General features: G+C 44.7%; 1 protein-coding gene across 2 annotated transcripts; it reads right to left on the bottom strand.

Annotated features, from left to right (window-relative positions):
* Positions 1–5862: 5862 nt before the first annotated feature.
* LOC138956423 (uncharacterized) lies at positions 5863–27573 on the bottom strand. Of its 2 annotated transcripts, XR_011452649.1 has the most exons (7): positions 27378–27570; positions 24856–25177; positions 24301–24547; positions 22903–23143; positions 22615–22699; positions 12807–13023; positions 5863–7415 (listed from the first exon to the last, which is right to left on the bottom strand). XR_011452649.1 is itself a non-coding variant. In XM_070327785.1 (6 exons), the coding sequence occupies exons 4-5, from the start codon at positions 23108–23110 to the stop codon at positions 12869–12871; spliced, it is 363 nt and encodes a 120-aa protein (XP_070183886.1). In that variant the 5' UTR covers positions 23111–23143; positions 24301–24547; positions 24856–25177; positions 27378–27573; the 3' UTR covers positions 5863–7415; positions 12807–12868. The 2 variants fall into 2 exon arrangements, 1 of the variants encoding a protein (XP_070183886.1); XM_070327785.1 differs by lacking the exon at positions 22615–22699 and having other exon boundaries at positions 27378–27573.
* Positions 27574–27839: the final 266 nt, after the last annotated feature.

The following is a 27839-nucleotide window of genomic DNA, read 5'->3' as shown; positions in this document are numbered from 1 at the left end:
AAACGATAAGCGCTCGTGTATAATTGTCCACACTATATATATGCGCGCCTGTCAATAAGAGCGCGTCTGTGATGCTACTGAGGAAGACGTTCAGAAGTCAAGAGCGCGTTTCACTTTGTCAATAGGAGCGCGTGTAATGTGTATTGCATGGTATGACACTAGTAGACGTATGCGGCCAGTGACTGACATGCAGAATAAAATGTTGCACATCAGCATCGATTAAAAACTATAATAACTTAACAACTTGATTTTATTATAATAATAAAGGATATTTATACTAATTCAGTAGGGTGCCCAGATCTTACCGGAACCGTCAATTAAGTTCTGAGCGCACACAAACGCATTCGCGTCTCACACTCGCATGTACATTGAAAATATATAATTACTCTTCACAAAGTTACACCGAAAACTATGGTGCCGGTCACGCCGAACAAAAACTGCCTGAACAGTCCCTCTCAATGTGGTCAACTTGAATGCGTTAACTCTTCTTGACATCGGGGAGACTGATTTATCAGGTCGTGAACAACCTAACCGCCTAACCCTAACCCTAACCCTTACGGGCCTAACCCTAACCCTAACCCTAACCCATAGTTCGTTCGGTCAAAGGGTCGCATTGGTCAAGATTGGTGCATACGCAATGAGATGGATTGTTCAGTAGAGTTTTCAGTTCCGGCGTGACACCGGTATCACTGCTGGACACCGCTTCCCACACAGTCCGTTTACCGTATTCACTGTGACCACCAGTTATCCATCAACATTGAAGTTGTATTACGTGTGCCGGCTCTACGTGTAATTCATTCATGATCATAATTTATTCTTCTTCATTTATTCGTGCACGCTGGGTATCCGCGCGTAGTTAAGTCAAGTTATGTGTCTGCGACCACAGTCAGTAATCACTGACCGGCCGTGATGCAGGACTGATCGTTTTCGTGGCCTCCTTAATACAACTGACCGTGTGAATGATAACACTTACTTACTTGTACTTGTACTTGTACTTGTACGACGATTTAGGTTAAAAACCTGTACGCCGATCCACAAAGGTAAGCTGCATACGCGGGGGGGGCTAGTAGCAGCTTGGTGTGTAGACACTTGATGTGTCTTTCCAGTGTCTGTCCAGTCGTGCTTTAAAGCAGTTAACGCTATCAGCTGTCACAACGTTTTCGGGCAGGGTGTTCCAGTCTAAGACGACTCTGTCTGCGAAGAAGGCACTCCTTACTTTTGACTTGGCAAAGTTTTTAAACAGTTTAAGACTGTTTCCTCTCATGTCCCTTTCAGTGGGTGGGGGTTTGTGTAGATTGGGTTTCTGGGTAATGTATATACCTTTGAGGTATTTAAAAGTGTCAATCATATCACCCCTGCGCCGACGATGCTGGGGACAAGGAATTCCCAGGATCCTAAGCCTTTCTGAGTATGACAGTTCCTTCAGACTTCCAATCATCCTTGTTGCCCTTCTCTGGACATTCTCTAGGTCTTTGCAGAGCCCTTTAGCCTGTGGATTCCAGACTGAGTGACCATATTCTAGAATGGGCCTGACCAAGCTTTTGTACAGCTGTACGAAGGTTTCCTTGTCCAAGTTCTGAAAGGTTCTTCTAATTACTCCAAGTACTCTGTTTGCCTTTGATACTGATGTTGTAATGTGTTCCTTGAAAGACAGTTTGTCGTCAATGTGCACACCTAGATCTTTCTCTAGCGTCGTTTCAGATAGGTCATGCTGTACTCCATCTGCTGAGTTTGTCATGTGGTATTTTGCGTCCGATTTCTTTGGACCTATTTTCATGGTGTGACATTTCTGGGGGTGGAAGGACAAGAGCCATGTCTCTGACCATTCCTGGAGTCTGTCCAAGTCATCTTGGATTGAGTTTGTGAGTTCGGTTGAGTCACTTCTTGCGTAGAGCTTGGTGTCATCAGCGAAAAGCTTCACACTGTTGTTCACCACTCGTGGCAGGTCATTGATGTACATGACAAACAAAACTGGGCCCAGTACGCTGCCTTGTGGGATACCACTAGTAACTGGTGCTGGTGCTGAGTGAGAGCCGTTAACAACAACTTGCTGGTGCCTATTGCTTAGGAAGGCTTGGATCCAGTTCAGGAGTTTCCCCTGTAGTCCAATTGCTTTGAGCTTGGATAGTAGACGCCCGTGAGGAACCGTGTCAAATGCTTTTTTGAAATCCATATAAATGGCGTCAATGCAAGACCCATCCTCCATAGCTGAGGTCCAGTCGTCCAGTACTTCCAAGAGGTGAGTGACACAAGATCTTCCTTTGACGAAACCATGTTGCTCTCTGCTGATCAGGTCGTTTTCCTCAAGGTGCTGAGTTATGCTACTTCTCACTAGTTTCTCCATCACTTTACACAGGATGCACGTCAGGCTCACTGGTCTGTAGTTCCCTGGTTCTTGCTTGCTCCCTTTCTTAAAGATTGGTGAGACATTCGCTGTTCTCCAGTCTTCTGGTAGCACCCCTTCATCCATAGACAGAGTGAAGATTTTGCTAATAGGGTAAGCTAATACGTCTGCTAGCTGCTTCAGGATGAAAGGGCTGATGCCGTCTGGCCCAAGCGCTTTATTTGGGTTCAGTTTTTCCAGGAGGGTCTTCACTTTGCTCGTTATTACTGTAACTGATTCAAGGGGTTTCTCAAAGGCATAATCTGGGGCTTCTGGCATCTCTCCAGTTGTTTCTTCAGTGAAGACACTTTGAAAGAAGTCATTCAGGGTGTTAGCTTTCTCCACATTTGATGTGGCCAGAGTTCCATCTTTTCGTTTTAAGTCAGCGATTCCAGATCTGATAGTTGTTCTTGACTTCACGTATGACCAGAAGACCTTTGGGTTGTCCTTTGCTCTTTCAGCTACTTGCTTTTCCATTTGGCGTATTGCAAACACAAACACAAAAAAACAAGAAGAAAAAAAAACCCCGAACGAACGAAATACAACAGCATGAGCGCGGGGCCACGTATCGTTCCGGGTTGTCTTCAACTACCAATTATGTCAATTTTTGAGTCGGCATGCACATGCAACTTACTGGCTTACGTTGAGTCTTTGCCATAGGTCCTCAGGCTTGGAGATCAAGGTGGTCAAGGGATGATCTTCTTCTTCTTGGTCCTTTGGTTGCCTCGTTGACGATAAATTATTTATCTGACTCTAGTCGAGCACAGCCATTGCAATAGCATTCAGACCGCCCCGCTCCGGCAGTATTGCAAAGGTAATTATTATGTGGCAACCCGGCGTAGTTACCGGATGGCAACCGCTGCAAACCCGAGTTAATTGCATTTAAGCCTGGGGGTGAGAGTCCGGGCCATATAGGTATGCCGGGGCTACATTTAATAAGTGACAGTTAAAGTGCGCCACACTTTAGGATAGGGGTAGCAACACAGACATACTTCAGTCAGTATCCCCACCCGGTCACAGTAACTTCAGTAGGCGGGCACCGAGCCAACTCAGCCCTAACACTGTTTTCCCATAAAGCCAGGCACCACGACTGACGGGACAGTTAAAATTAATATTAAAAGTCCTACGGTTTTGAGCCATTAAGGACTTGAGTGTTTGTCCGCTTTCAACGACGGGACAGTTGTACGATTACCACTTTTAAAGTCCTTGGTATTCAGACTCGGCCGGGGTCGAACCCCGGCACTTACTTTCGAGGCGGACGCCTTAAACGTCAGTGACCATTATACCTGACTGACTTCAAGTTGGTTGCTCTCTTTCAGTGGTGACACTCACTTTCCTATACAGCCCGGTTTTCACTCGACTGCTCATCAGTCGCTTGTAGGTTAGATGGTTTGCGTGTATGGTGTGTAGTCGAGGTTCGAATTCGTGAAAGTGTTTCTTTCTATAGCAAGTTTATTGATATGGTTGTCCCGTAAAAATGGATTTTAGCTCGAGTCATTGTGGACGAGAGCAACCACAAGGAAATTCATGTGTAATTCTCGATATTAGTGTTGCTCTTGGCAAAAGAAATTCACGTGTAACTGTCTATATATGTGTTGCTCTTGGCAGCTTTAATCCATAATTGCATAGGTAACAGCGGCATGCAATCATTAATTTATCTTCTTCTGATTTTCTCAATAATAGAGGAGGAGGTTCGGTCGGTCAGCGCCGTTTAGAGTCAATACAAAAGATAAGTCAATCAAAAAAAAAAAAACAACATCAATTCCATTTCTTTCCGTTTTTCTTCTTCTTCGATCGTTCATGTACTGAAACTCCCACATTCACTCATGTCACTTTTAGCACGAGTGGATTTTTACGTGTATGACCGTTTTTGCTCCACCATTCATGCAGCCGCATACTGGCGCCGCTTTCGGAGGAAGCAAGCCGTATTTTCGTGTTTCTATAACCCACCGAACTCTGACATGGATTACAGGATCTTTTCATACCGTGCGCACTTGGTCTTGTGCTTGTGCCACACGAAGGGGGGCTAGCCACTAGCAGGTCTGCACATACGTTGACCTGGAAGATCGGAAAAATCCCCATCCTGACCAAATGTGACCCACCTGGCGGCATCGACCGGGAATCGAAATCCCGACCTTCCGATTAGTAAGCCGATGTCTTACCACTACGCCACTGCGCCCGTCAATTCCATTTCTTTCAATTCCCTCCCTCCTATAACGTATTTGTACCCACTATGACAACAAAGAAAACAGAAAAACAAACAGCTACCAACGGTCACTATTTCACCAAATGTCAAGCATGTCTGACACCAGCCTATCCGCCCTGACTCATTCATTTGACAAGTTGAAGCCCATCCTAATGCATGTATCATGTCTCTATTCATACAGGACGTCTTTGTTGTTGATGTGTTCGGTCACCCCTGTAGCCCCATGGACGAGGCTATCCAGGGAAATACCCTTCAGCTTGTACGGGTGACTGTACCATATTTTTTATGACTTCATGTATCTTCGGATGATGTTTTCCCTTTCTTTGTTGATGCAGCCTGTTTGCCTGGCATGGAAGATTATTTTCTGAGGCATATTGTTTGTTTAAGCAGATCATGGGTTGAGGCATGCGAGTTATTTGCTGAGACAGATGATTTTTCTAGTCAGATTATTTGCTGAAGCTGATGGTTGCTAATGCTGATAATTTGCAACATCGGCTGTTAGAGACTCAAAACGTAGCAAGTAGAGGTAAGCAACATTAGCAAATTGTTTGTCGAATTTTGACACTTACAATGACCGTGCAATAAGCCATTTGATACGTTTTTTTGCTGCAACGTTGTGTGTGTGTGTGTGTTAGATTGTGGTGCTTTAATATCATTGACAAACAACTTAATCGTTAGGCAAAAAAAAAAATTGTCTGTTTCTGGTCACCCGACCGACCCTAAATTTCGACGCCGACCCTAAACTTTTTTTTTCCAAACTCAAAAAAATTTCCCATTTGTCCAAGCTCAAGATGTAAGATGTCTCAAGTCTTCTTTTCTGTTTCATCATGGAAATATCAGACCAGGTAAACGAAAAACATGTCATACTCTTTGTCACAGATGTGTAAATGTGTTGAGTGTCTTGTCTCTATGTATAGTGAATCCAGTCTCTTTGCGCGATTTTTAAAGTTAGTTTTATTGGTCTACATTTGGGGAAAAAAAGAAAAGAAAAAAATCCCTACCTACCTACCCTATTTTTTTTAGCCATGTTACCAGAAACAGACAATTTTTTTTTTGGCCTTATGTCACCATTCGTCTACTTCTAATGCTTTAATATCCCCTTCTTTATTGTTTTATGTCCCTTCTGTGTGTATGTAATCTCAATTTAAACATGGATGTCAAATACTGTTTGTAATCTTACACTCGCACAGGATAAAACAACACGTCACAGACTTGTTTGCCCTTTCTCACAAACACATCACTTTCATTCAAATAATTGCACATTAAAAGGTGATGACAGATGGTTCTTTTATTTTTTTTACCACAGTCCCAATAACATTGTTTTATAAAATCACTAAACAAAACATCAAAGTTGAAGAGCCAATCTTTTACTGTACAATCATGTTTACTTATAAGTACTCACCTTCATAAATAATAATCGTCGCTGTCAGTGCAAGATGTGCAGTTTTGCAGATTTGAGAAGAAAAAAAGTTTTAAAAAATGTGTGTTATAGTCTGTAAAATTCTGCCTTCCATAGACTTCTATTGTACTGGGGAGGCTTCTTGTAATTTTGTTGTTGTTGGTAGGAACAAAAATGTGCAAATATGAGGAATTGATCCTTAGTTATGGGCTGTTTACTTGTGCACAGAAGGTTTTGCATTCACAAACTCAACAATAATGATGAGACAAAATTGCTTAAAACCTTTAGTTTTGCATTGCAAGTTGGTAGGTTCTGACAAAGAGAGAGAGAGAGAGAGAGAGAGAGAGAGAGAGAGAGAGAGAGAGAGAGAGAGAGAGAGAGAGAGAGAGAGAGAGAGTTAGACAGGAGATAAGATTACAAACAATATTACAAACATTTACCAGACATTATGTAATAAGAGATTAAAATATAGTAATCAGCAATAGCATCTAATTTAATTCAGCACCATCAATTTGTAGAAAGTTCGCAAGCGTGTTTATAAAGCCACTCGTACGTATGGTTTTTCTGATAACTTTCAAGACACTGCTGACAGAAATGTGTATGCTTGTCATAAAGATTAGTTCGGGGAGAGGGGTGAGACATTTATTTAGATGTCGTGGATTAATAATTACGTATTTAGAAGTACAGTAGTTCTTCTGTTCATTTATTATCTGCTTTATTTTGAACCTATTTTTCGTATAGCAGCAGTATGTCCAAATGTTTATCGATATTGAATTAAATGTGGTTTAATTTGGTCCATGAAAGTCGTTGAATGTTGCTCACTTGAAAATGTTTTGATAAAATATCAAATTATCTTTGGTTGGAATGTAAACCTGATAATATAATCTGCAAAAAAAAATCACTCGGATTTGTGATTCATATAGGCAAGTCAAAGAAGTATACAAAAATCAGAATTGGAATAAGACGATCGCAAAAACTGTAGTAGGCCTAAGCCAATGACAATGTGTGTGTGTGTGTCTGTGTGTGTGTGTGCGATGCACAGCAGCCCTCCTGCCTGGTTGGGCAAAGTCCTTCGCTCCCAGCAGTCGGGCGACGAATCCATTTATCCGACGCAATTTTGATTTTTAGCGTGGAACGTCGTCTCTGTGATGAAAGAAGAAATAGTCCATGAATGTCCTACGACGCGTAGACCAATAAGTTTGATGATCGTCCAACGACGACTAGACAAGCCACGCCACATACCCTCAAGGCGATACACACACCTTCTCCCAGAAACAGCTCCGCTACGATGACGAAACCTGAAGCTGGTGACAGGAAGACGCCATATGCTGGATACCTCTCCCCCCCCGGCATCCAAAAGCTGAGACAACCAGTCGTCCAGCTCCCAGGCAGGACAGCCGATTGCACAGGGAAAGGACAAACAAAGCCTGGAAAGAAACTCAACGTTCGTTAGTTTCATATATATGCTTATATAAACTAGCCTTACCTCCGTTTACAATACCATTACAATCACAATATCAAACTACGGAAAAAAAACGATCCATATGTTATCAATTTTTTTTATAACCACATTTTCACAATAAACAAATTCACACCGTAGCTCTAACAAAATGGCGAGCAATACTATACAACGCACTGACAAGAACAAGTCAACACAAATAAAATAAACAGATCGAATCAAAGCCTACCACAGATAAAGAACTACTATCAACCACAATACAAAGACTATTGTAGTCTTATTCAAAATGTAACATGTCCAACAGCTTATGAACTCTGTAACAAGACGTCCGTCTACGACGAAATACTGGTGTGGACTGCCACGTTCACATAAAAAGAATTAAACTGTACAGCTCCCGCTACGATGTACAAAATTGTGAATAACATGGTGTAAAAACCACGGGGAAAATAACCTACCTGTTCCTAAACTCACAATAACGTTCTAAAAATTTTTAAAAAAGAGAACTAGCTATTCCCCTAAACCAGGTGAGATCCCGTGCATCTCGCCTCCCACTCAAATTTACAGGTAACTGGGTTTTGAAGTTAAAGCTGCAGAGTATCACCAAAAACACTACAGCCCTTTCTGTCACGGACTGTTACAAAGGAGAATTTTTTCTGTCCAAATTTTTTCTGTCCCACATCCAATTTGTATTATCCACCATTCCTGTATATGGCCTGTAATATAAGCGTTGACATGAGTTCGTGTCCCTATTATTTCTTGTTTTACTACTGTACCATGTGCAACGGAATAAAACCTTGTTTAAACCAAAGGTTGGAGCAAAAAAGTTGGAAAAGCACCATTTCATCAGTTTCTATGATTTTTCAAGCCCTTGTGCAGTCGGCGAGACGACAACTTCACTCAGAGTCAAGTGGTTCATATGAGCATTAAAAAAAAACAATTTCAGAAAAACTGTGTCTATTCATTGCTATCACATTACCTAACATCCTAATCTTTGGCTTGTGAAGTCGCAATACCCTGAGTGTACAGCAAAAACTACACACGTCAATACTTTTTCAGTCTTCGGTTTGCCAATGCTCCATGATAATTATGTGAACTATGTAAATGATAAAATATATCTTGCTTGATCAGGAAGGGAATTATTTAGTGGATGGGCAGGTAAATGAGTTATTTAAAAAAGTCAAAGTTTCTTGGCCAAGATTCCTTAACCTTCACCGTGCTTCGTGAGTCGGGGATGACCCAGAGCCTCACAAATTTTGTTGTTTGTTTGCTTAACGCGCAGCCGACCACGAAGGGCCATATCAGGGCGGTGCTGCTTTGACATTTAACGTGAGCCACACACGACAGAAGTCGCAGCATAGGCTTCATGTCTCGCCCAGTCACATTATTCCGACACCGGACCAACCAGTCCTAGCACTAACCCCATAATGCCAGACGCCAGGCGGAGCAGCCACTAGATTGCCAATTTTAAAGTCTTAGGTATGACCCGGCCGGGGTTCGAACCCACGACCTCCCGATCACGGGGCGGACGCCTTACCACTAGGCCAACCGTGCCGGTCCTCACAAAATTGTTTATCTCTGAAACTATTTAGAGTTTTTAATTGAGACTTCACGTAATCTCTAATCACCATACGACCTTCCCATTGCCAAACTTTTGAAAGATCATCTTTGTAAACAAACAAATAAACGATGACATAATTTGAACTACACCATCCGGATGATGTGGGTTGTGGACGACCCATATGGAATTATGTAAGGAATTTGCAGCCCACGAACGCAGAAAAAGAAGAAGATGTAAGGAATTTTACGTTGTTTATCCTTATTTGGATGGCGTGGGTTGTGTACGACCCATACTCTGCAAAGAGGCGACAAAACGTTTATCCCTATTCGGATGGCGTGGGTCATGTACAGCCCATACTTTTAACGTTGAATCCTTCTTTGGGAAGTATGGGTCGTACACGACCCACATCAAATGGACCGTGCTGTCCAACACGTGATCCGGTGAAGGTTAAAGGGGCATTCCAGAGCAATTTTGGCTATGTCTTTTTATTAGGTGATCTGAATCTCAATCTTCCTAAATGTATTCTACTCAATTTTTACTCTCGAGGAAGTATAGTCTAAAAATATCTCACAGTGGTCAGTCTCTCCGCCTGGCAATCTCATTACAGAGTGAAGTCAGGTTTACTTGGTGATCGCTTCAAATTCCCTTTGTTCTTATATTTCACACTACCTTCCACCGTTAAAGGCAAGATATATTTCCAACTTTGACTGAACTTGTATGTCCCCCCTTTCCTAACCTAGGTGGTGGGTTCAAGTGCTAGTCTTTCGGATGAGACGAAAAACCGAGGTCCCTTCGTGTACACTACATTGGGGTGTGCACGTTAAAGATCCCACGATTGACAAAAGGGTCTTTCCTGGCAAAATTGTATAGGCATAGATAAAAATGTCCATCAAATACCCGTGGGACTTGGAATAAAGTAAAAAAAATCCATCTCACACGGCATTAAGTCTTAGGAAACATGAATACACGCATGCAGGAAAAAAAAAAGAAAAAAAAAATGGGTAGCGCCGTATGTATGGCAGCTCGCTTTCCCTGGGGAGAAAGCAGCCCGAATTTCCATGAGGGTAACCTCACTGGACTGTAAATCTTATCCAATCCAATCCAATCCAATCCAATGTGCCTTTGCAGTTTACAGAAGAAAGTATAAGAACCGCGTATATGATGTTCATTTGATTCCACAAGGCTCAATGTTTCGATTCCTCAACATTTTCCGGCAATTTTCTCCATAAACCTTTTCCTGGGACAATTATTCTGCAAAAGAAAGTTTATCCTATTGAACAAATGCCAGTTGCCTTCAAAATGCATTGCATACCGTGTTTGACTCGAACTACGAACAACACGTGTGTTGGCCGCCATCTTGGATTTCATTGCAGGTCAACTCAGTGACATTTTCGAGACGGTCGCTTTGGGAAAACAGATAATACATCTTTATTATAGCACATACAAAACTGTGAGGCAGACATCTATCTGAGTGTTTGTAAGATCCGACAACATAAAGTGAACAAATTTACATTTTACTTAAAAAAAACCCACAACTTTTGACTCAAAATATCTTGTTATTTTTGGACGTTTCTTTCTTTCTTTATTTGGTGTTTAACGTCGTTTTCAACCACGAAGGTTATATCGCGACAGGGAAAGGGGGGAGATGGGATAGAGCCACTTGTCAATTGTTTCTTGTTCACAAAAGCACTAATCAAAAGTTTGCTCCAGGGGCTTGCAACGTAGTACATATTAATACCTTACTGGGAGAATGCAAGTTTCCAGTACAAAGGACTTAACATTTCTTACATACTGCTTGACTAAAATCTGTACAAGAAACACTTAACAAGGGTAAAAGGAGAAACAGAATCCGTTAGTCGCCTCTTACGACATGCTGGGGAGCATCGGGTAAATTCTTCCCCCTAACCCGCGAGGGGGATTTTTGGACGTCTAGTTTGTACGTCGGAGCGATAGTAAAGAGTGTACCCAACCCGCGTTTTGCTCGAAATAGGTGCTACAGACCATGGCGTCGCGCAGTACATGATTTTCATGTATAACTCAGATTTTCTTGGCGGATTAGTGATGTACATATACAAATCAACTACACTGTTATGTTCTTCTAATTCTATGTTTCCTGTACAAAAAAACATGCAGATGACATACAAGTTCACCAAATGGTTTAGCTTGTATTTGTATTCAAAGTGACCAACCATTTTTCAGAGGCTGTTTGGCATAGCTACTATTAGTACAGCAGTCCCTCTCATGAACGGACACCCTTGGGCCATAGCAAAACTGTACATTGCAGGTGGCCGGTCACGGGAGGGGTGACCACACCACCCCCTCCCCCATACACTCACACAGAGACACATAAACAACAGGATTGAGTCTATGCTAACCACTTCTTGTAGCTACTAGTACTTAACAATAAGAACAAACTCCTAATATTTCTTTAAACGTTCTGTAAAAGATGATTTGTATGAATGGTGTTGAAAAGAAGAGATAAAATAAATCCTCAAGGCAGTGAACGCACTCACAATGCACTGACATACCGGAAAGCAGCCACACAAACACAGCACAGAGGCAAGTATGCAGATGCTTTGCAAGAATAAGCTTAAAAACCAGTTGGAATAAAAAGCAGCAGATAGAACTACATGTTATAATCATGTAATTTATTTTCTTCTTGTCTGGCTTCTTGTCTGGCATGCCGATCATGTGGCAGTGACTTTTCACTCTTCAGTTGGAAATACACTGTACACACACATTGCTCCCACTCTCCCTCACTGCCTACCCCAAGCCTTGACAAATGATGCTTGGAAATTGTGTGGAAGAGTACACCTCTCTATTTATTTCGATGCTCTTCCTGCCAACATGTAGTGACACCAGACACCCCACTGAGTTTAGCCAGCTACTCAAACCCCCCCCCTCCCCCCCAGCCATGTACTATTTGGGGCTGTGGCCAGAGATGTGTCAGCTAATTGAGGCCAGCTGCACTGTTCACTCAGAGCAAAACCAATTGACTGTGTCTAACTTTTGACAAAGCAAGACAACTGAAGGGTTCACAGATTAGGCAACCGACTCACTGGTCAAGGCTGAGGGGAAACAAGAGTATCTTGTCATGAAAGAGGTTACACACAGCCACGCGATGCTGAGAACTGTGGCCGATTTTTCACTCTCTTTTGCTCAGGACCTTCATCAACTGTGGCTTCTGTTGTTTACATCCAACAGACAAGAATAAAGAGCAAAGTGCATTTTCACGTTGGCATCTTCGCATGTACTCTACTGCTGACCAAAACTAACCCCCCCCCCCTCCTAATGGGTACACGTGCACTCAAGTTATCAGTGACTGTCATCACGTCTTTGCGGCTGTGACATTTGTACCAAGAGCCGGAGGGACTGCTCTGTTATTGATTTTCTTGTGGTGAAAATTTTGATGGTCTGTCCGTACATTGGAGGTATGACCTGCTGTTGGGACCAAAAATGAGTGTCCGCGTCCATGTTTTCCAGGTGGCCGTTTGAGGAGGAGGGGGGGGGGGCAAATATAGAAGGAAAACACTCCGTGCCGAGCAAATGTGTCTGTACATGTCAGGTGTCCGCTCACGCTGGGGACCGTACATTGCAGGGACTGCTGTAATACTAATACCAAGTTAAATTAATCAGCTCCTACAAACTTAAATTCAAAAGAGAGTACAATACAAACAGACACCCAGATTGTAGGTGTGGGATTGGACGTGACTCAGTTTGCAACTTGTCTTTTTCAGGCAAGGCTAAAAAAAATTCCTGTGAGAAATCAAGTGACTATAAATGTAACACAAAAACAAAAACCTTCAAAGCATCCTGTTTGGATGATGCTTGCCACTGCGTCGTGTCTGTGCTGGTAGAAGGTTTTATAAAACACCATGGCACTTCCAAGAAGCACTGAAGCGTAAGAGCCGCTTCTCAAGATTGGAAGACTGGTGAACGATCTCCGGTTGAAGAGCAGCTTCCTGGTTCCTGACCAACCGCATTTCTTCATGGCACTTGTCCAGTGATGACTGTGAACCTGCAACAAACATGTAATAAAATCGTGATCTTTTCACAATCGTGTAGTAATAATTAAAAAAAAAAAAGTGTTATCAATAAACCGTTGCACAAGCCAAGAAGCTAAACTAGATTACTCCAGTTCTCATGATGCCGATGTCTTGGCAATTTTTTCCCTTTTGTTTTAGTACATTTGATTCGTCAATTCATTTATCTAAAAAAATGGCTACTTGATCATACCTCTTGTAATTTTTATTTTCATTTTCATTACTTTATTGTCCCATCGCTGGGAAATTTGGGTCGCTTCCTCCCAGTGGAAAGCTAGCAGCAATAGAGTCCCGCTACCCAGGTGTCTGCGTGTTTAGGTGTATACAGCCACCTGCACTTATGGCAGAATGACCAAGGTCTTTTACGTGCCATTGTGATGACACGGGGGTGGGACATGGCTTCCTTCTCTGGGTCTGCACATAAAGTTGACCCGTGTCTGTCGCGGCTCAAATTCCAACCTTCAACCTTCCGATCACAAGTCCAGTGCTCTACCAACTGAGCTACCGGGCCCCCTGCAAAGATTGGTTACACTGTATTGATAACCCGATAACGTCATATTCAGATTTCCAATGGCCTAACAAGCATATAACTCTTTGTCAATTAAAATCCCAGAGATTCAACACCTTGGCTGGAAGTTGAGAGGACATGGCAGGTTTCATGGTATTAGGCCATTTTGATAGTCTCAGATTTGCTTAGTCTTTTAAATCCATATCTGTGAGAATCTGCTGTATTTGTTGTATTAACATGCAAACTAGTTGTTGTTTAAATACTTTTTTGAAAATAAAAGTTGAATTTTTTTATAATGTGTTTATTTATGTGCGTGTGAATGGTGGCGATCGTCAAAATACGGACGGATGAATTTACTTTTGCCACAGCATCACTAAACAAAGAACTAAATTCCAACACACACATGCACAAGTATCAATGCTGTTGTGGTTGAGAGTGCCAGAACACATTGAAATGATTGTTTTTCAACAACAATCGATATCCATAACACAAATGGAAAATTTCCTAAATAAATTATCATTTAATTAATATACTTACCCGAATCACATTAGCATTGAGTCACCTGAGATGCTTATCACTGAAAAACGCTTACCCGGCTAAAGAATTTAAAGGGAAGCAACCCCATCACCAAAACGAAAGTGAAAGTAGCTTTGGTAATGGGCCAGTACACCGGGAGTTACCTCCCATACGGGTGTATGCCACGTCACTTCCTCTAGGAACACGTGCCTATTATCATACGGCTTTAAAAAATCTTAAAACCATAAGCGGGGCAGGTGGGAGGGAATACAGTATGTGATTCGGGTAAGTATATTAATTAAATGATAATTTATTTAGGAAATTTTCCATTTAATATCATATTCTTACTCCGAATCACATTAGCAGATAACATCAACAAGGCGGTGGGCTAGAAATGAATCAAAACTCACCATCAAGTTCTGGACAGGAACTGGCCTGCTGCTATGAGCGCTGGAAGGCCTCTGGAGCCATCCTGTCGAAGAGCTGTGACGTCCCGAAGATAAAAGTTTATGAAAACATCTTCGGAACGCCAATACGCAGTTGTCAGCACCTCCTCTAGACGTCTGGAGCGCAGAACTGCCAGAGAGGATGCCCACGCCCTCGTCTCATGGGCTCGGGCCGAGTCAAGTGGCAAGGAGGGCATAACCCCCCCCCTCTTTGTGCGCCTCCACTCATAAGCCTGCTTGATGAGCGAGGACACCCACCGGGCCAACGTTACCTTCGACAAATCTTTCTCGCGCCTAGTAAGGAGAGAGATAAACAACAACTTCTGAGAACTAGACCGAATCGGCTGAGTCCGGGCTAAGTACAGACGAAGTGCCCTCACAGGGCAATTGACCGAATCGGGGTCACCCGGGGCCAACGCGCTGGTCAGAGCCTTAACTCTAACCAGCGGAGAGGCCTGCCCCGGAGACTGATTCTTGGCCAGGAAATCAGGCCGGAAACGCAAAGATGCGGAACCGTCCGGCTCAAAGGAGATATCTCCAGGCTGACCCGACAGGGCGTGGACCTCGCTACCCCGTCGGGCCGTAGCCAACAAAAGGAGAAACAGCGCTTTGCGAGTGACATTGAACAGACTGGCCTCGCTAAAAGGCTCAAAATCCGCAGAACGAAGGAATTCCAGGATTAAAAACAAGTCCCACTTGGGAGCGGGCAAACGAGCTTTAGCTTCCTTAAGAGCAGCCCCTTTAATGACTGCAGCTATAACGCCCCCGACTCGAACAGAACGACCAATCTGCTGAAGAGTCGCCGAGATAGCGGAGCGCCGGACCCTCAACGAGGAGACTGAGGCGCCCTGTGAAGACATGAAAGAGAGGTGGTTAGCGACCTGAATAGAGCGCGGAGCCACCGAACTCACCCCTCTAGCTGAACACCAGGCAGTCCATGCCTTCCAGTGGGAAGCATAAACTGAAGAGGTGGACGCTCTATGCGAGCGAGCCACCAAGTCCAGAGTCAAAGACGACGCCCCAGAGCGCTTCAGCGAGTCCCGAACAACTTCCACACGTGAAGCTTCAGAAGACTGGGCTCCTCGTGTGGAATGCCTGTTCGGGGCTGCACTAGTTCCCCTCGCACGAGTGCGAGAGGAATGGGGGGCCCTTGGGCAAGCCGAAGAAGATCTGGAAACCAGACCTGCGACGGCCACAGAGGAGCGACCAGAAGAAGAAGGGCCGGCTCCTCCATCTCCGCTTTCCGGATTACTCGGCTGAGTAACGGAAAGGGAGGAGTCTGAAGATCTGTATGTGCCCCCCAACCCTCCCTGGACGCATCTGTAAAGAGGTCCAGGTCGGGGAGGGGCACGACGATCGGAACACCTCTGCAGACCCACTCCGTGTGCAACCACGGAAGGGTCGCAGGCTGGAACCATCCCTGCAAAGGGATGAGGGCGTCCCAGTCCACCAGAGGAGAGTCCACAAACGGCTTCAGCGCGAACTGAAGCGGACATTTGTGGACCCGGCCCAGTGAAACCAGAAGAGCCATAGACTCCATCTGCCCCAAGATGGAGGCGAGCGAGCGGATGGAAGCCATCAGGAGAGGTAAAGTGGAGCGAATCTGAGCTTGGAGCTTGTCCACCCTTCTCTGAGAAGGCTGGACAGTCCAAGCGACCATGTCGAAAGACATCCCCAGATAAGTGAATGTCTGTGACGGGGTCAGCTCCGACTTTACCCGGTTGATCGAGAACCCCAACCAGTTGGATTCTCGAAGAACCGTCAGGGTATCCTGCGAACAGCCGCTCTGGGACTGGTTCATGATGAGCCAGTCGTCCAGATAAGCCCGCAGACGGATACCCTGGGACCTCACCAGTGCACAGACCTGTCTCACCACCATGGTGAAAATCCACGGTGCGAGAGACAGCCCGAAAGGGAGTGCGCGAAACTGGTAGATCTGATCTCCCCACCGGAAACGAAGCCATTTCCGGTCGGTCGGATGCATAAGAATGTGAAAGTATGCGTCCGTGAGATCGATCGAGGTCACCCAGTCTCCTGGGCGGAGAGAGTCTCGGACAGAGGCTGGCGTCTCCATCTTGAATTTTATCTCCCTCAAGAAAGTATTGAGGAGAGATAAATCCAACACGGGACGCCATCCTCCTGATGCTTTGGGAACAGCGACCAGACGCCCGTAAAATCCCAGGGAGCTGTGGACCCGAACTCTCTCCACCGCGCCCTTCTGCTCCAGGGAGGCAATTTCCGACTGCAAGACGGAACGTGCTTCCTGCGAGAAGGGGGGCTTGAACCGCGGAGGCACTCGGGTAAGAGGCGCCTTTTCCTCCCGCCAGAGTAGACGGAAGCCCGAACTCACCACTCCCACAATCCATTGGCTGTCTACTACCGACATCCAACGAGAAAGTGCCCGGGAGGGGCCTCCCGCCATCACCAAGGTGGAGGGCGGGAGGGAGGTGAGATCGGGAGCGCTTCATTGGGGGTGTGGCTTACTTCCAGAGCCGCCACGCCCCCTCCCCGATGCCGTCCTCTTCTTCCCACCACGAGCGGCCGGCGAAGCCTGCCGCTTCTGAGCTGGCTTGGGGTTAGACGATGTCTGAGCCTGCTTCTGTTTAGAAGGCTGAGACTGTTTCACCCCCTTCAGAGTGTAGTCAAGGAACTGACTGTCCTTGTTTGACTGAATCTCCTTCTGTCTGGCATCCAGTGCCAGCGGACAGAAGAGAGACTCCTCTGAGACCGGGGAGACTCTCAAGGTCTCCCTAGTAGCCAGCTCCGTGAATTGGGACTGCGAGAGGAAGAGATCCCTCCTGCAGAGTACCGCTTGGGTGTACTGCAGGGAGGAAAGACGCAATTGTTCCTCATTGACCTTGGCCAATGCGGTCAAAAGCGCAGAGACATCGTCCGCATTCTGTTCTTCACTGAGAGTGAAAGGAACTAGCGAATCGGTCAATGCCCGAGACAGAGCCCGAACGAGAGTCTCCGCAATGGAGGACAGTTCGATCTGCCGACGTCCAACCTCCTCAGCAGAGAGGAGGGAAGCCTCGGAAACCGGCAAAACCGAATCACGCTTGATCGGTTTAGTCAGAAGAGGCAGCAATTCCCGGGAAACCGGAAGGGTAGCCCTAGGGAGTGCAAAAGACGCCAGCCAATTCTGGCTCTGATTGGGCATGCCAAGCTTCCTATTGGCCGTAGGCACGAAGGAAGAGGCTTGGGCAGCTGAAGCCACCCACTGCTGAGCTGATTCCGGAACTGGACCAAAAGAAAGCAGTAACGGAACAGGCACTGGCCGAATACCACTCCCCGCATGTGCTGGACGAACCAGTGAATGCGAAAGTTGGTAAGCCACTGACGGAGACTCGGCGAACCGGAAGGAAGAAACATCCTCCTGTGCCGGCCGGAAGTCCGCCATGGCAGAAGGAACGAATGATGCGGAAGAGTCCGCAGCCACCACCCCTTCAGGAAAATAACGAGACGTTACTTCCGCCGCGACGTCAAGAACAGACTTGAGCTTCGACGGAAACACGCCCCGCGACTCCTCGCTGACCACTGATGGAGCATCAGAATAGTCACACGTGGAACCATGACCGAAGTCACCAGTTCCGGAAGCAGAAGCATGCCCTGGCAAACCGGAAACCGGAAAAGCCTGAGCACTAACGTCATCCTGCCGCCCAAAACCCTGTGAAGGTAAAGGGTAAGCAGGACGACCATCCGCAAAAACCGGAGCTGGATGAGCTGACGTCACTCCCCCGACTGAGTGGAGTGATGCCTGCTCAAGCCTAGGCGCTTGAAAGCCGGAAGGCGCACGCTGTAATCCACTATCTGGTATCCGGAAGGAACCACCAGAAGAGGAAGAAGCGTTTCCGGCCGAAACCGGAAGTGTAGTCAACGGAACCGCAAAATGCGGAAGTGAAGACTGCACTGGTTGACTTCGCGATCCGGAAGGACCGGAAGTCAGTGAATACTCCATCCTGCCGCGACCGCCGTAGCGTGCCGGAGCGGACGGATCATCACTTCCGGCAAGTGCCGGAAATGCGGCAGTCGAAACCGACTGCCGCCGCTGTTCGAACAAGTCCGGGGCCTCGTAGGTTATCGCCGGAAATGAAAGATCAGCAAGGTATCGGTCGTGACCCGATGCGAAAGAGCTGTCCCCCGAAGGAGAACGTCCAGGCGCCTCACGAGGGCTATCGGACCAGCTCTGCTTACCAACCGACGCTGAAGAGGGAGGACGCTGCTCCAAGCCGGAAGTGGAGGACAAAGACACGGAAGCCAATGCCCGGACGTCACTGCCAGATGCCGGAAACGCCGAACTGCTGGCGACGGAACGCTGAAATTCTGCCTGCACCAAGCTGCGGATTTCTGGAACCAGTGACTTTAACAGAGAGGAAACCAACGCACCTTGTCCAGGTGCTAACAAAGAAGACGAAGTCTCCGATGTAGAGACAGGTGCAGAAGTAACAGTAGCGCTAGGCGCCGCAAAAGAAGCAGAAGTAGTAACAGCGCTAGGCGCCGAAATTGGTACAGCCAACAAAGTGTTACGCTCTTGGTCTGTAACAAGTAACGTTGCTTTGGAAGAGGAAGACTTAGCCTTAATTTTCCCCTTGGGGTCCGACTTGCCACGGCGCTTGTCTGAATCAGACATGTTGACAACAACACGTGGCAACGCGAAAAAATTTACTGAAACATAAGTCTAAACGACTGGAAAATTCAGTAAACACACGCACTAATGCGTTAACAAAATACTATAGCTAAACTTGCCCCACAAGCAGAGGCACGGAGAGCTACAAACAAAGTCACACGAGCTAGAAAACTAACTCACACAACAAAATGGCGACACGCAAGACACTGACACAAACGTCAACAACACGTGGCAAAGTAAAAAGATTTACTGAAACGTAAGTCAAAACGACTGAAAACACAGTAAACACACACGCTTACGCGTCAACAAAATACTAAAGCTACACTTGCCCAAACAGAAAGAGGGCACGCTAGGCAAGGCGAGCAGACAAGCTGGGTAACGTGGCCGGCGGGTGTCACTCAAACACACAAGGTCAGCCACAGAGCGTCAAAAAGTGAACCGTCCTCTCCGAGGTGAAAAAGACGTATGATAATAGGCACGTGTTCCTAGAGGAAGTGACGTGGCATACACCCGTATGGGAGGTAACTCCCGGTGTACTGGCCCATTACCAAAGCTACTTTCACTTTCGTTTTGGTGATGGGGTTGCTTCCCTTTAAATTCTTTAGCCGGGTAAGCGTTTTTCAGTGATAAGCATCTCAGGTGACTCAATGCTAATGTGATTCGGAGTAAGAATATGATATTAAATTCTAACTTATACTAGCTCCGCAAAAAAAATGTACGGGGATTCGGATCTGTCCGTCCGCATAGCGATATCAAGAGCATCGAAACTAATTGTGATTTCACAGGACAAAAACACAAGTTTACCTAATTTTGTATACTGTAAATACAAGTTTGTGCACCCTTGAAGTGAGTTATAATGTTGCCGAGGTCAATTTGCCCTTGATCGAGGCACGGTGACCCGAGTTTCAAAGTTGCGATCCTGTCCGTCTAAACAATGTAACGATCGCCACATTTTTCTTTTCATTCAAAAACTAACCGTTTGGGGAGGAAGTGACCTCACGTTGTTTTACGTTGACGCTCGCGCTCGACAGAAAAAGACCGCAACAGTTTTTCAGTTAAAAAAATCGCAAAGTAATTACATTTTCTGAGGTTTTCTAGTGTCCGTCTAATAACAATCGCCACTCTAACGATCGCCACTGAGTGTTGAAGTCACATTTAACTCCATTTTCGACTGTTTTAAGAAACTATTTTGACGCTCAATCGTCACGTTTCAGTGTCGAAACACGTACTGTGCATTTGCAATCAGCCGGTGTGTCCAAACTGAAATGCGAGTGATGCCTCGATTTGTGGCGATCGCTCACGTGGTTGACGGACAGAAATACCTTCTTAGGGGGTAGGGGAACAGTTACTCCTCCATACAATAATGGTGTTTACAAATGATTGCAAACTTGTCTCTTTATAAACTGTTCAGACATGTCTTCTCTTCAATAATTTTCAGTTTTGCTCGGTTTGTTAATCAGGAGCACCCTGCAGTAAATGTTTCATCTGTGACAATGCTCGAAATGTTGACGTAATTCCAATGCCCATATCCTTCTCTTGTTACCTCATCTAGCCAAAACCATTGAAGATAGAAAGACATTTATTGAACAAACTAGATGCACAACACCAGTCTTAACACGTTTTGGTCTTACATGTATATGAAAATATTGATGGCCAAGGAATGGTTTGAAAAAAAAGACGGTTTTTCCCTTCAAAACGGTCTAGGTCTGCCGGAAGTCGTATTTTTTCAAACCATTCATTTGAGAATCAATATTTTGATATACATACAAGAACAAAACTTGTTAAGAATGATGTGGGGCATATTTTTTGTTCAATAAATGTCTTTCTATCTTCAACGGTTTTGGCTATATGAGCTATATGCATGCATAGGATGACCGTATTGCTTTTTTTGCATTTTCAGGGTATGCCGCTTTGCGCCTGGTTTTTAGATATAAATAAGGACCAGGACTATAAAAAAAATTACTGTTTTTAGTTGTAACAAACTCACTTTGTTGGAAAAACATGTCCTTTGAATTGTGTGCCAACATTTATTTTGTAGAATTTGAGTGTGTAAATAGTAAATTGCTGAACACAATACTGTGAAACCTGCCACATGCTATGTTATATGAAGTCTTATATCACGCGCGTATCTCCAGACTCTGACTCAAGACGCAGGGATCTATTTATGCCGTGTGAGATGGCATTTTTTATACAATACATCACGCATTCATATCGACCAGCTGATCGCAGCCATTTCGGCGCATATCCTACTTTTCTAAGTCTCACGGGTATTTTGGTGGACATTTTTTATCTATGCCTACAATTTTGCCAGGAAAGACCCTTTTGTCAATTGTGGGATCTTTAACGTGCACACCCCAATATAGTGTACACGAAGGGACCTCGGTTTTTTCGTCTCATCCGAAAGACTAGCACTTGAACCCACCACCTAGGTTAGGAAAGGGGGAAGAAAATTGCTAACGCGCTGACCCAGGGTCGAACTCGCAACCTCTCGCTTCCGAGCGCAAGTGTGTTACCACTCGGCCACCCATACATATGTAGAAGTTATTTACATCAGACAAAATCCGGGAATAAGTTTAGGTGATGAATATGGAATATGTTAATAATGATGATCCAAATTTTTGCCCCGACAGGAGGCTTCTTCAGGGTTATATTTATATATATAGATATCATATATAAATAAATATATATCTATATATATACATTCCTGCTAAATATTGAACAATGCTAGGAAGATAACTTTCAATTTCATTATTTTTACTTTCACCCTACACCCCTTTGCCACTTAGACTCGAATTTGCGAGCGTGGCACTCACTCGCGTCAGTAGCAAAATGTCCAGGTCACTTGACAAACCTGCCGCTCAGGGGACTCTGTGGCTCAGTCGGTAGAGCGTCTGTACTATTTAGGGGGTATTGTGTTATTTTCCTGGATGGGGTTCGAGTCCCCTAGAGAGTAGGGTGGATGATTTTTCAGTCTATCCAGGGTTGACTTAAGTAAGACTCTTAGTGCCTACTCTTGACCTGTGCATCACATGCAGACCATCAAATGCGCACGGAAAAGATCCTGCTGCACAGTCTGATTAGACTGTGGTTGAAGACGCATACAGATAGTGATGCCCAGCATGCAAAATTATAGTGACATTGACAGTAATGGTCGACCAAGATCTATGGTCACTCAACAGAAGAAGAAAAAGAAGAAGAAGAAGAAGAAGAAGAAGAAGAAAAGAAAGAAAGAAAGAAAGAAAGAAAGAAAGAAAGAAAGAAAGAAAGAAAGAAAGAAAGAAAGAAAGAAAGAAAGAAAGAAAGAAAGAAAGAAGAAAAGCCACGACTGAAAAGTTGGTTGTGTCTAAACTACATCAATACACACTTGTTTGTTGTCTTTTCAACTGCAGCGTGTATTTTTCTAATGCAAACTATTTTTCATTTCTGAGTCACGGAAAGACATTCAAAGCAAAATAGTACCAAATCATACTTGCAGTAACACTGGCATGGAGGCTTGGCCTTTTCGGAGTCAATGCCATCTTTGCTAGCTAGTGTTTCAGTCTTTCACCCCTACACTGTGAACACACAAATACATACATGTACTTGATCATACCTCTATTAAAAAATAAAGATTTTATATATTTTACAGGTAAAAAAAAAAATCATTTCATTTCAACGTTGTTTGGAATGCAGCTGTGCTGAATCTTACTGTATATATATATTAAGACTGGCCTTAAGGAATGACTTGCAAGAACAGAAAGATTTTCAAGCAACTGACCTGACTGACCAACACCAAGCTCCTTCAGTAGAACGGCAACAGCTCTCGCAGTCCTCAGCCCCTCTTTCAGAATGTCCAGGCTAACCTCGTGCTTCAGCCACCTGGCCGCTGGGCCTTCAGTGGCGTTAGGTGTGTGAGATGGAGAGAACATCTCAATCTCCTTTGACCGTTGCATTTCTTGGGTTGGCCTTTTTGGAGTCGATGCCATCTTTGCTAGCTGCGCTAGTGTTTCACCACTACACTGTGAACACACAAATACATACATGTGCTTGAATAGAATGGCTCTATTAAAAAATAAAGAAATTGTATATTTTACAGGTATTGAATCAGTGACCATTTCGCTGTCAAGCCATATCTTAAATTAATAATCCTGTCGGTGGTGTCAGCGACAGAGAAAAAAACACCGCCTACTTATCTGTAAAAAAACATTTTTTACATTTTATTTCCACATAGTTTGGAATGCAGCTGTGCTGAATCTTACTGTATATATATACCGAGCAACAAAAGAAACCCGAAAACAATCGTCATTGTTTGATTGACAAAATCTCCAAAAATTATACAGTTAGAATTATCAAACCACAAAAGTTTGATGAAGGCATGTTTGACCTTGCTTGTGTGTGATTATTTTGATGCTGCGACAGTTTCAACAAATGGGACAAGCAGGTTTCACGTGAAACACATAATGCGCGCTCGCAGCACATGCAAGTGGAGCAGGAGAAATCTGATGTGTGAGATGTGTTCACTAATGCATCAGCAACCAAAAGAGACCATGGCACCCTTGCTGCCAGTCTCACTTTTGAAACAGCCAGGATGCCAAGATTGACACCACCAAAATGCCAGGTCGATTTAAAGCTGGGGATGATCCAGAAGCACTGGCATGTGCTTTAAACGTGCATATGTCAACACTCTATCACCTTCAGCAATGTTCACATTAGAAGCACTGCAGTTATGCAACGCGGTAGATTATTCGCATTACCTCAATAAGAAAATATCGCAATTTCCTGACACGTCTTCGAGATCGATTCAATACAGCCACTAACACTACCAGGAACATTATTGGAAGCCACCAGCGTCCGATCAGTAGCTAGAGAGCGCGATGAAGACTGATTGAACGAGACCTCCAAAACTTCGTTAACGTTAAACCTGCTTGTCCCGTGTGTTGAAAGTCGCAGCATCATAATAATCACACAACAGTTAGTCAAATATGCCTTCATCAAACTTTTGTGGTTTGATAATTCTAATTTTGTAATTGACAATTGTTCAAAATTTTGTTAAACATTCCAGAATTTATTCGCGTTTCTTTTGTTGCTCAGTATATATATATATATATATATATTAAGACTGGCCTTAAGGAATGACTTGTAAGAACAGAAGGATTTTCAAGCAACTGATCCCTACCTGACTGACCAACACCAAGCTCCTTCAGTAGAACGGCAACTGCTTTCCAACAGCTCTCGCAGTCCTCAGCCCCTCTTTCAGAATGTCCAGGCTAACCTCGTGCTTCAGCCACCTGGCCGCTGGGCCTTCAGTGGCGTTAGGGGTGTGAGATGGAGAGAACATCTCAATCTCCTTTGACCGTTGCATTTCTTGGGTTGGCCTTTTTGGAGTCGATGCCATCTTTGCTAGCTAGTGTTTCACCACAACACTGTGAACACACAAATACATACATGTACTTAAAAAGAATGGCTCTATTAAAAAATAAAGAAATTATATATTTTACAGGTATTGAATCAGTGACCATTTCCCTGTCAAGCCATATCTTAAATTAATAGTCCTGTTGGTGGTGTCTGCGACAGAGAAAAAAACACCACCTACTCATCTGTAAAAAAAAAAAAAAAAATCATTTCCATGTTGTTTGGAATGCAGCTGTGCTGAATCTTACTGTGTATATTAAGACTGGTCTTAAGGAATGACTTGTAAGATCAGAAGGATTTTTAAGCAACTGATCCCTACCTGACTGACCAACACCAAGCTCCTTCAGTAGAACGGTAACTGCTTTCTCGCAGTCCTCAGCCCCTCTTTCAGAATGTCCAGGCTAACCCTCGTGCTTCAGCCACCTGGCCGCTGGGCCTTCAGTGGCGTTAGGGGTGTGAGACAGAGAGAACATCTCAATCTCCTTTGACCGTTGGATTTCTTGGGTGATGCAGGGTGGAGTTCTCAGGGACAAGGTTAGAGGTTTTTCGACCAGCCATGGGGGTGAGACTTTTCAAGGCTGGCGCACCACAGGCACACTTCTGGGACTTTTTCTCTCAGCTTTGTCAAGAAGTCGATGAATCTGTAAATGTTTGACATCAATATGAAAATCTATAAATTGTTTAAGTCATAATGACAGTCTTCAAAAGTGTTGCTCATCGAAAGGAAAATCTGCAACAAGTTAAATGGAAAAACAAAATGATGAGAAACAGGGAAAAAAAGACAACAAAAGTACAGTATTGCAGCAGGCACTAGTGGCATCTAGACATGGTTCTTATGGTGTAAAAACCCGCATGCAAAGATTATGCAATAAAAATAAACCAGAAAACAGAAACAGGAGAATTTTTTGTTTGTTTATTCGTTTGCTTAACGCCTAGCCAACCACGAAGGGCCATATCAGGGCAGTGCTGCTTTGACATATAACGTGCGCCACACACAAGACAGAAGTCGCAGCACAGGCTTCATGTCTCACCCAGTCATATTATTCTGACACCGGACCAACCAGTCCTAGCACTAACCCCATAATGCCAGACGCCAGGCGGAGCAGCCACCAGATTGCCAATTTTAAAGTCTTAGGTATGACCCGGCCGGGGTTCGAACCCACGACCTCCCGATCACGGGGCGGACGCCTTACAACTAGGCCAACCGTGCCGGTCTAGAAACAGGAGAAGGAGAAAGAGTTAAAGCAAAGAGAGAGGGAGAGAGTTAAAGCAGAGAGAGAGAGAGAGAGAGAGAGAGAGAGAGAGAGAGAGAGAGAGAGAGAGAGAGAGAGAGAGAGAGAGAGAGAGAGAGAGAGAGAGAGAGAGAGAGAGAGAGAGAGTCAAAGGGAGAGAGAAAGGGAGACAAAGATAGTAAGGGAAAGGGGATTGGAGATTTGGTTGGTTTTTTTACGTACATTCAACCAATATGGGTAATCTTAAACTTTACCGCGAGATCAAGTTCTGCTCCAACAAGACCTGGATGCCCTGGCTGAATGGGAGACCACATGGAAAATGAGCTTTAACCCCAGCAAACTGATGCAACACCATCCACATCAACCATGAAAGAGGCAAAATCGCACACCTGTTTGACTACGTTCTTCACGGTCAATAGCTAGAAACCGTCGCAAGCTGCAAGTACCTAGGGGTAACAATCTTGTACAATTTCACATGGACCCACCATATCAACAATGTGGCTGCTAAAGGGAACCGGACTATTGGTTTTCTGCGACGCAACTTCAGGGAGTGTACCCAAAAGGCGAAGACGGCAACCTACACCACATGGTCAGGCCCACCCTGGAGTATGCTCCACTGGAAAAGGTCCAGCGACAAGGTATGGGTTCAACAACTACACAGACAGGAACCCTGGCTCCGTTACCACTATGCTCAACAAACTCAACTGAGACAGCATGGAGACCCGCCGTCGAAACATGCGACTAGTGAGATTGTACAAAAACAATAACTCACTAGTAGCCATCGCCGCAGCGGCATACACCTCTCCCTCTGACCCTCGAACACGCCCTCCACCCAGCCCTTTCAAACTCATTATTCCCCCCCCCCCCCCCCCCCCAATCTCCGAATGGAATAAGTTGCCAACACTGGTATCGTCGGCGTCCTACCTGGAGTCGCCGTTTCGCTCCTGTCTCAGCGGCAGTCTCCTGCAGTCGGGCATGCGAGCCCCTTGAACGCACTCTCCCCTGTACATAGTTTTAACCTCCCCACCTTTTTAATCTCCCTGTTTGCTGGAGCTAGCCACTCTCGGTAACAGTGACTCAACCTGAGTCTGAGACGTTCGCAAGAACCCAGTCCTCTACGGAAGAAGAAGAAGAAGACCGTGTTAAATTCATAGCTTATAATTCAGAGGCATTTAAGTATCCAAATTTGTGGAACCTGCACTTGTAATCATAACAAGTCATTTTAGATCCCTTTGAAGTTACGGAATGAACTCCGATGAACTATACGAATGCATTTTGTTTACATGGGTCAAAGAAGGAATTAACGGACAAGGGGGACAACTCTTTCGCGTAACTGACGTCCGCCATTTTCGGTGCATTTTCGTCGATTGAACAACATTAATTAATTATGCTTAAGTTTGAAGCTCATTCCGTCAATCAATTTCCACGACAAATGTTCTTTGGCTTGGAATTGTATCAAAAATAAGTGAAGAATGCCACTGGATTTTATTGCTATGTGAATTTAACACGCGTTGCCTACCCGTAACTGGGTTAGAATGAGAACAGCCAAGCCAAGTGAAGAAAATCAACGTAAGTATATGACACTTCTTCAACAAATGAAGCCTCTTACCTAGTCATACAGAAATAAAGTCGAGTAGTCTACTTCGTCAGCCACAATGTAAAGCTTTCCCTCTCCACGGGTCACCGTCATGAACTAGCCGGAAGTCGCCTGTGACACGAACGAACGCTGTCTGCAAGGGGCCATTTGATTGGAAATTAATTATTGATGACGCGACTTCCTTCCCTGTTTTGTAAAGTACCTTTTGATTGAGACTAAGTTTCATCCAACTTTATCTGTTGTATGTGTTCTGCGCGAACTTAGAATCCGGTTTCATTCTAGAATGGACCGGGTCCAGGTTGGAATTCTAACCCTGCGCAAGTACAGGGGTGCCATTCTAGAATGAAACCCTTGAATAAAGGGGGCCGTAATGTTTGTAGGTAAGACAGAGTTGTCTTCCCTTGAATTATCTCCACCTGCACCTTCCCTTTGATAAGATGGGGCTGATTTGTCTACCCCTGAAAAAAATCCTTT

Source organism: Littorina saxatilis, unplaced genomic scaffold (genome assembly GCF_037325665.1).
Source record: "Littorina saxatilis isolate snail1 unplaced genomic scaffold, US_GU_Lsax_2.0 scaffold_989, whole genome shotgun sequence".
Classification (NCBI taxonomy): domain Eukaryota; kingdom Metazoa; phylum Mollusca; class Gastropoda; order Littorinimorpha; family Littorinidae; genus Littorina; species Littorina saxatilis.
Note: the sequence above shows the minus strand (reverse complement) of the source record. Positions and strands in the feature narration are given on the sequence as shown.

Bases quoted from the DNA above. Each gene is read 5' to 3' on its own strand.
- LOC138956423 (XM_070327785.1), bottom strand. From the start codon at position 23,110: ATGGCATCGACTCCAAAAAGGCCAACCCAAGAAATGCAACGGTCAAAG. The intron at 13,024-22,902 runs GTCAGTTGCTTG...TGTTTGTTGCAG, and splicing joins GCTTGGTGTTGGTCAGTCAG to GTTCACAGTCATCACTGGAC.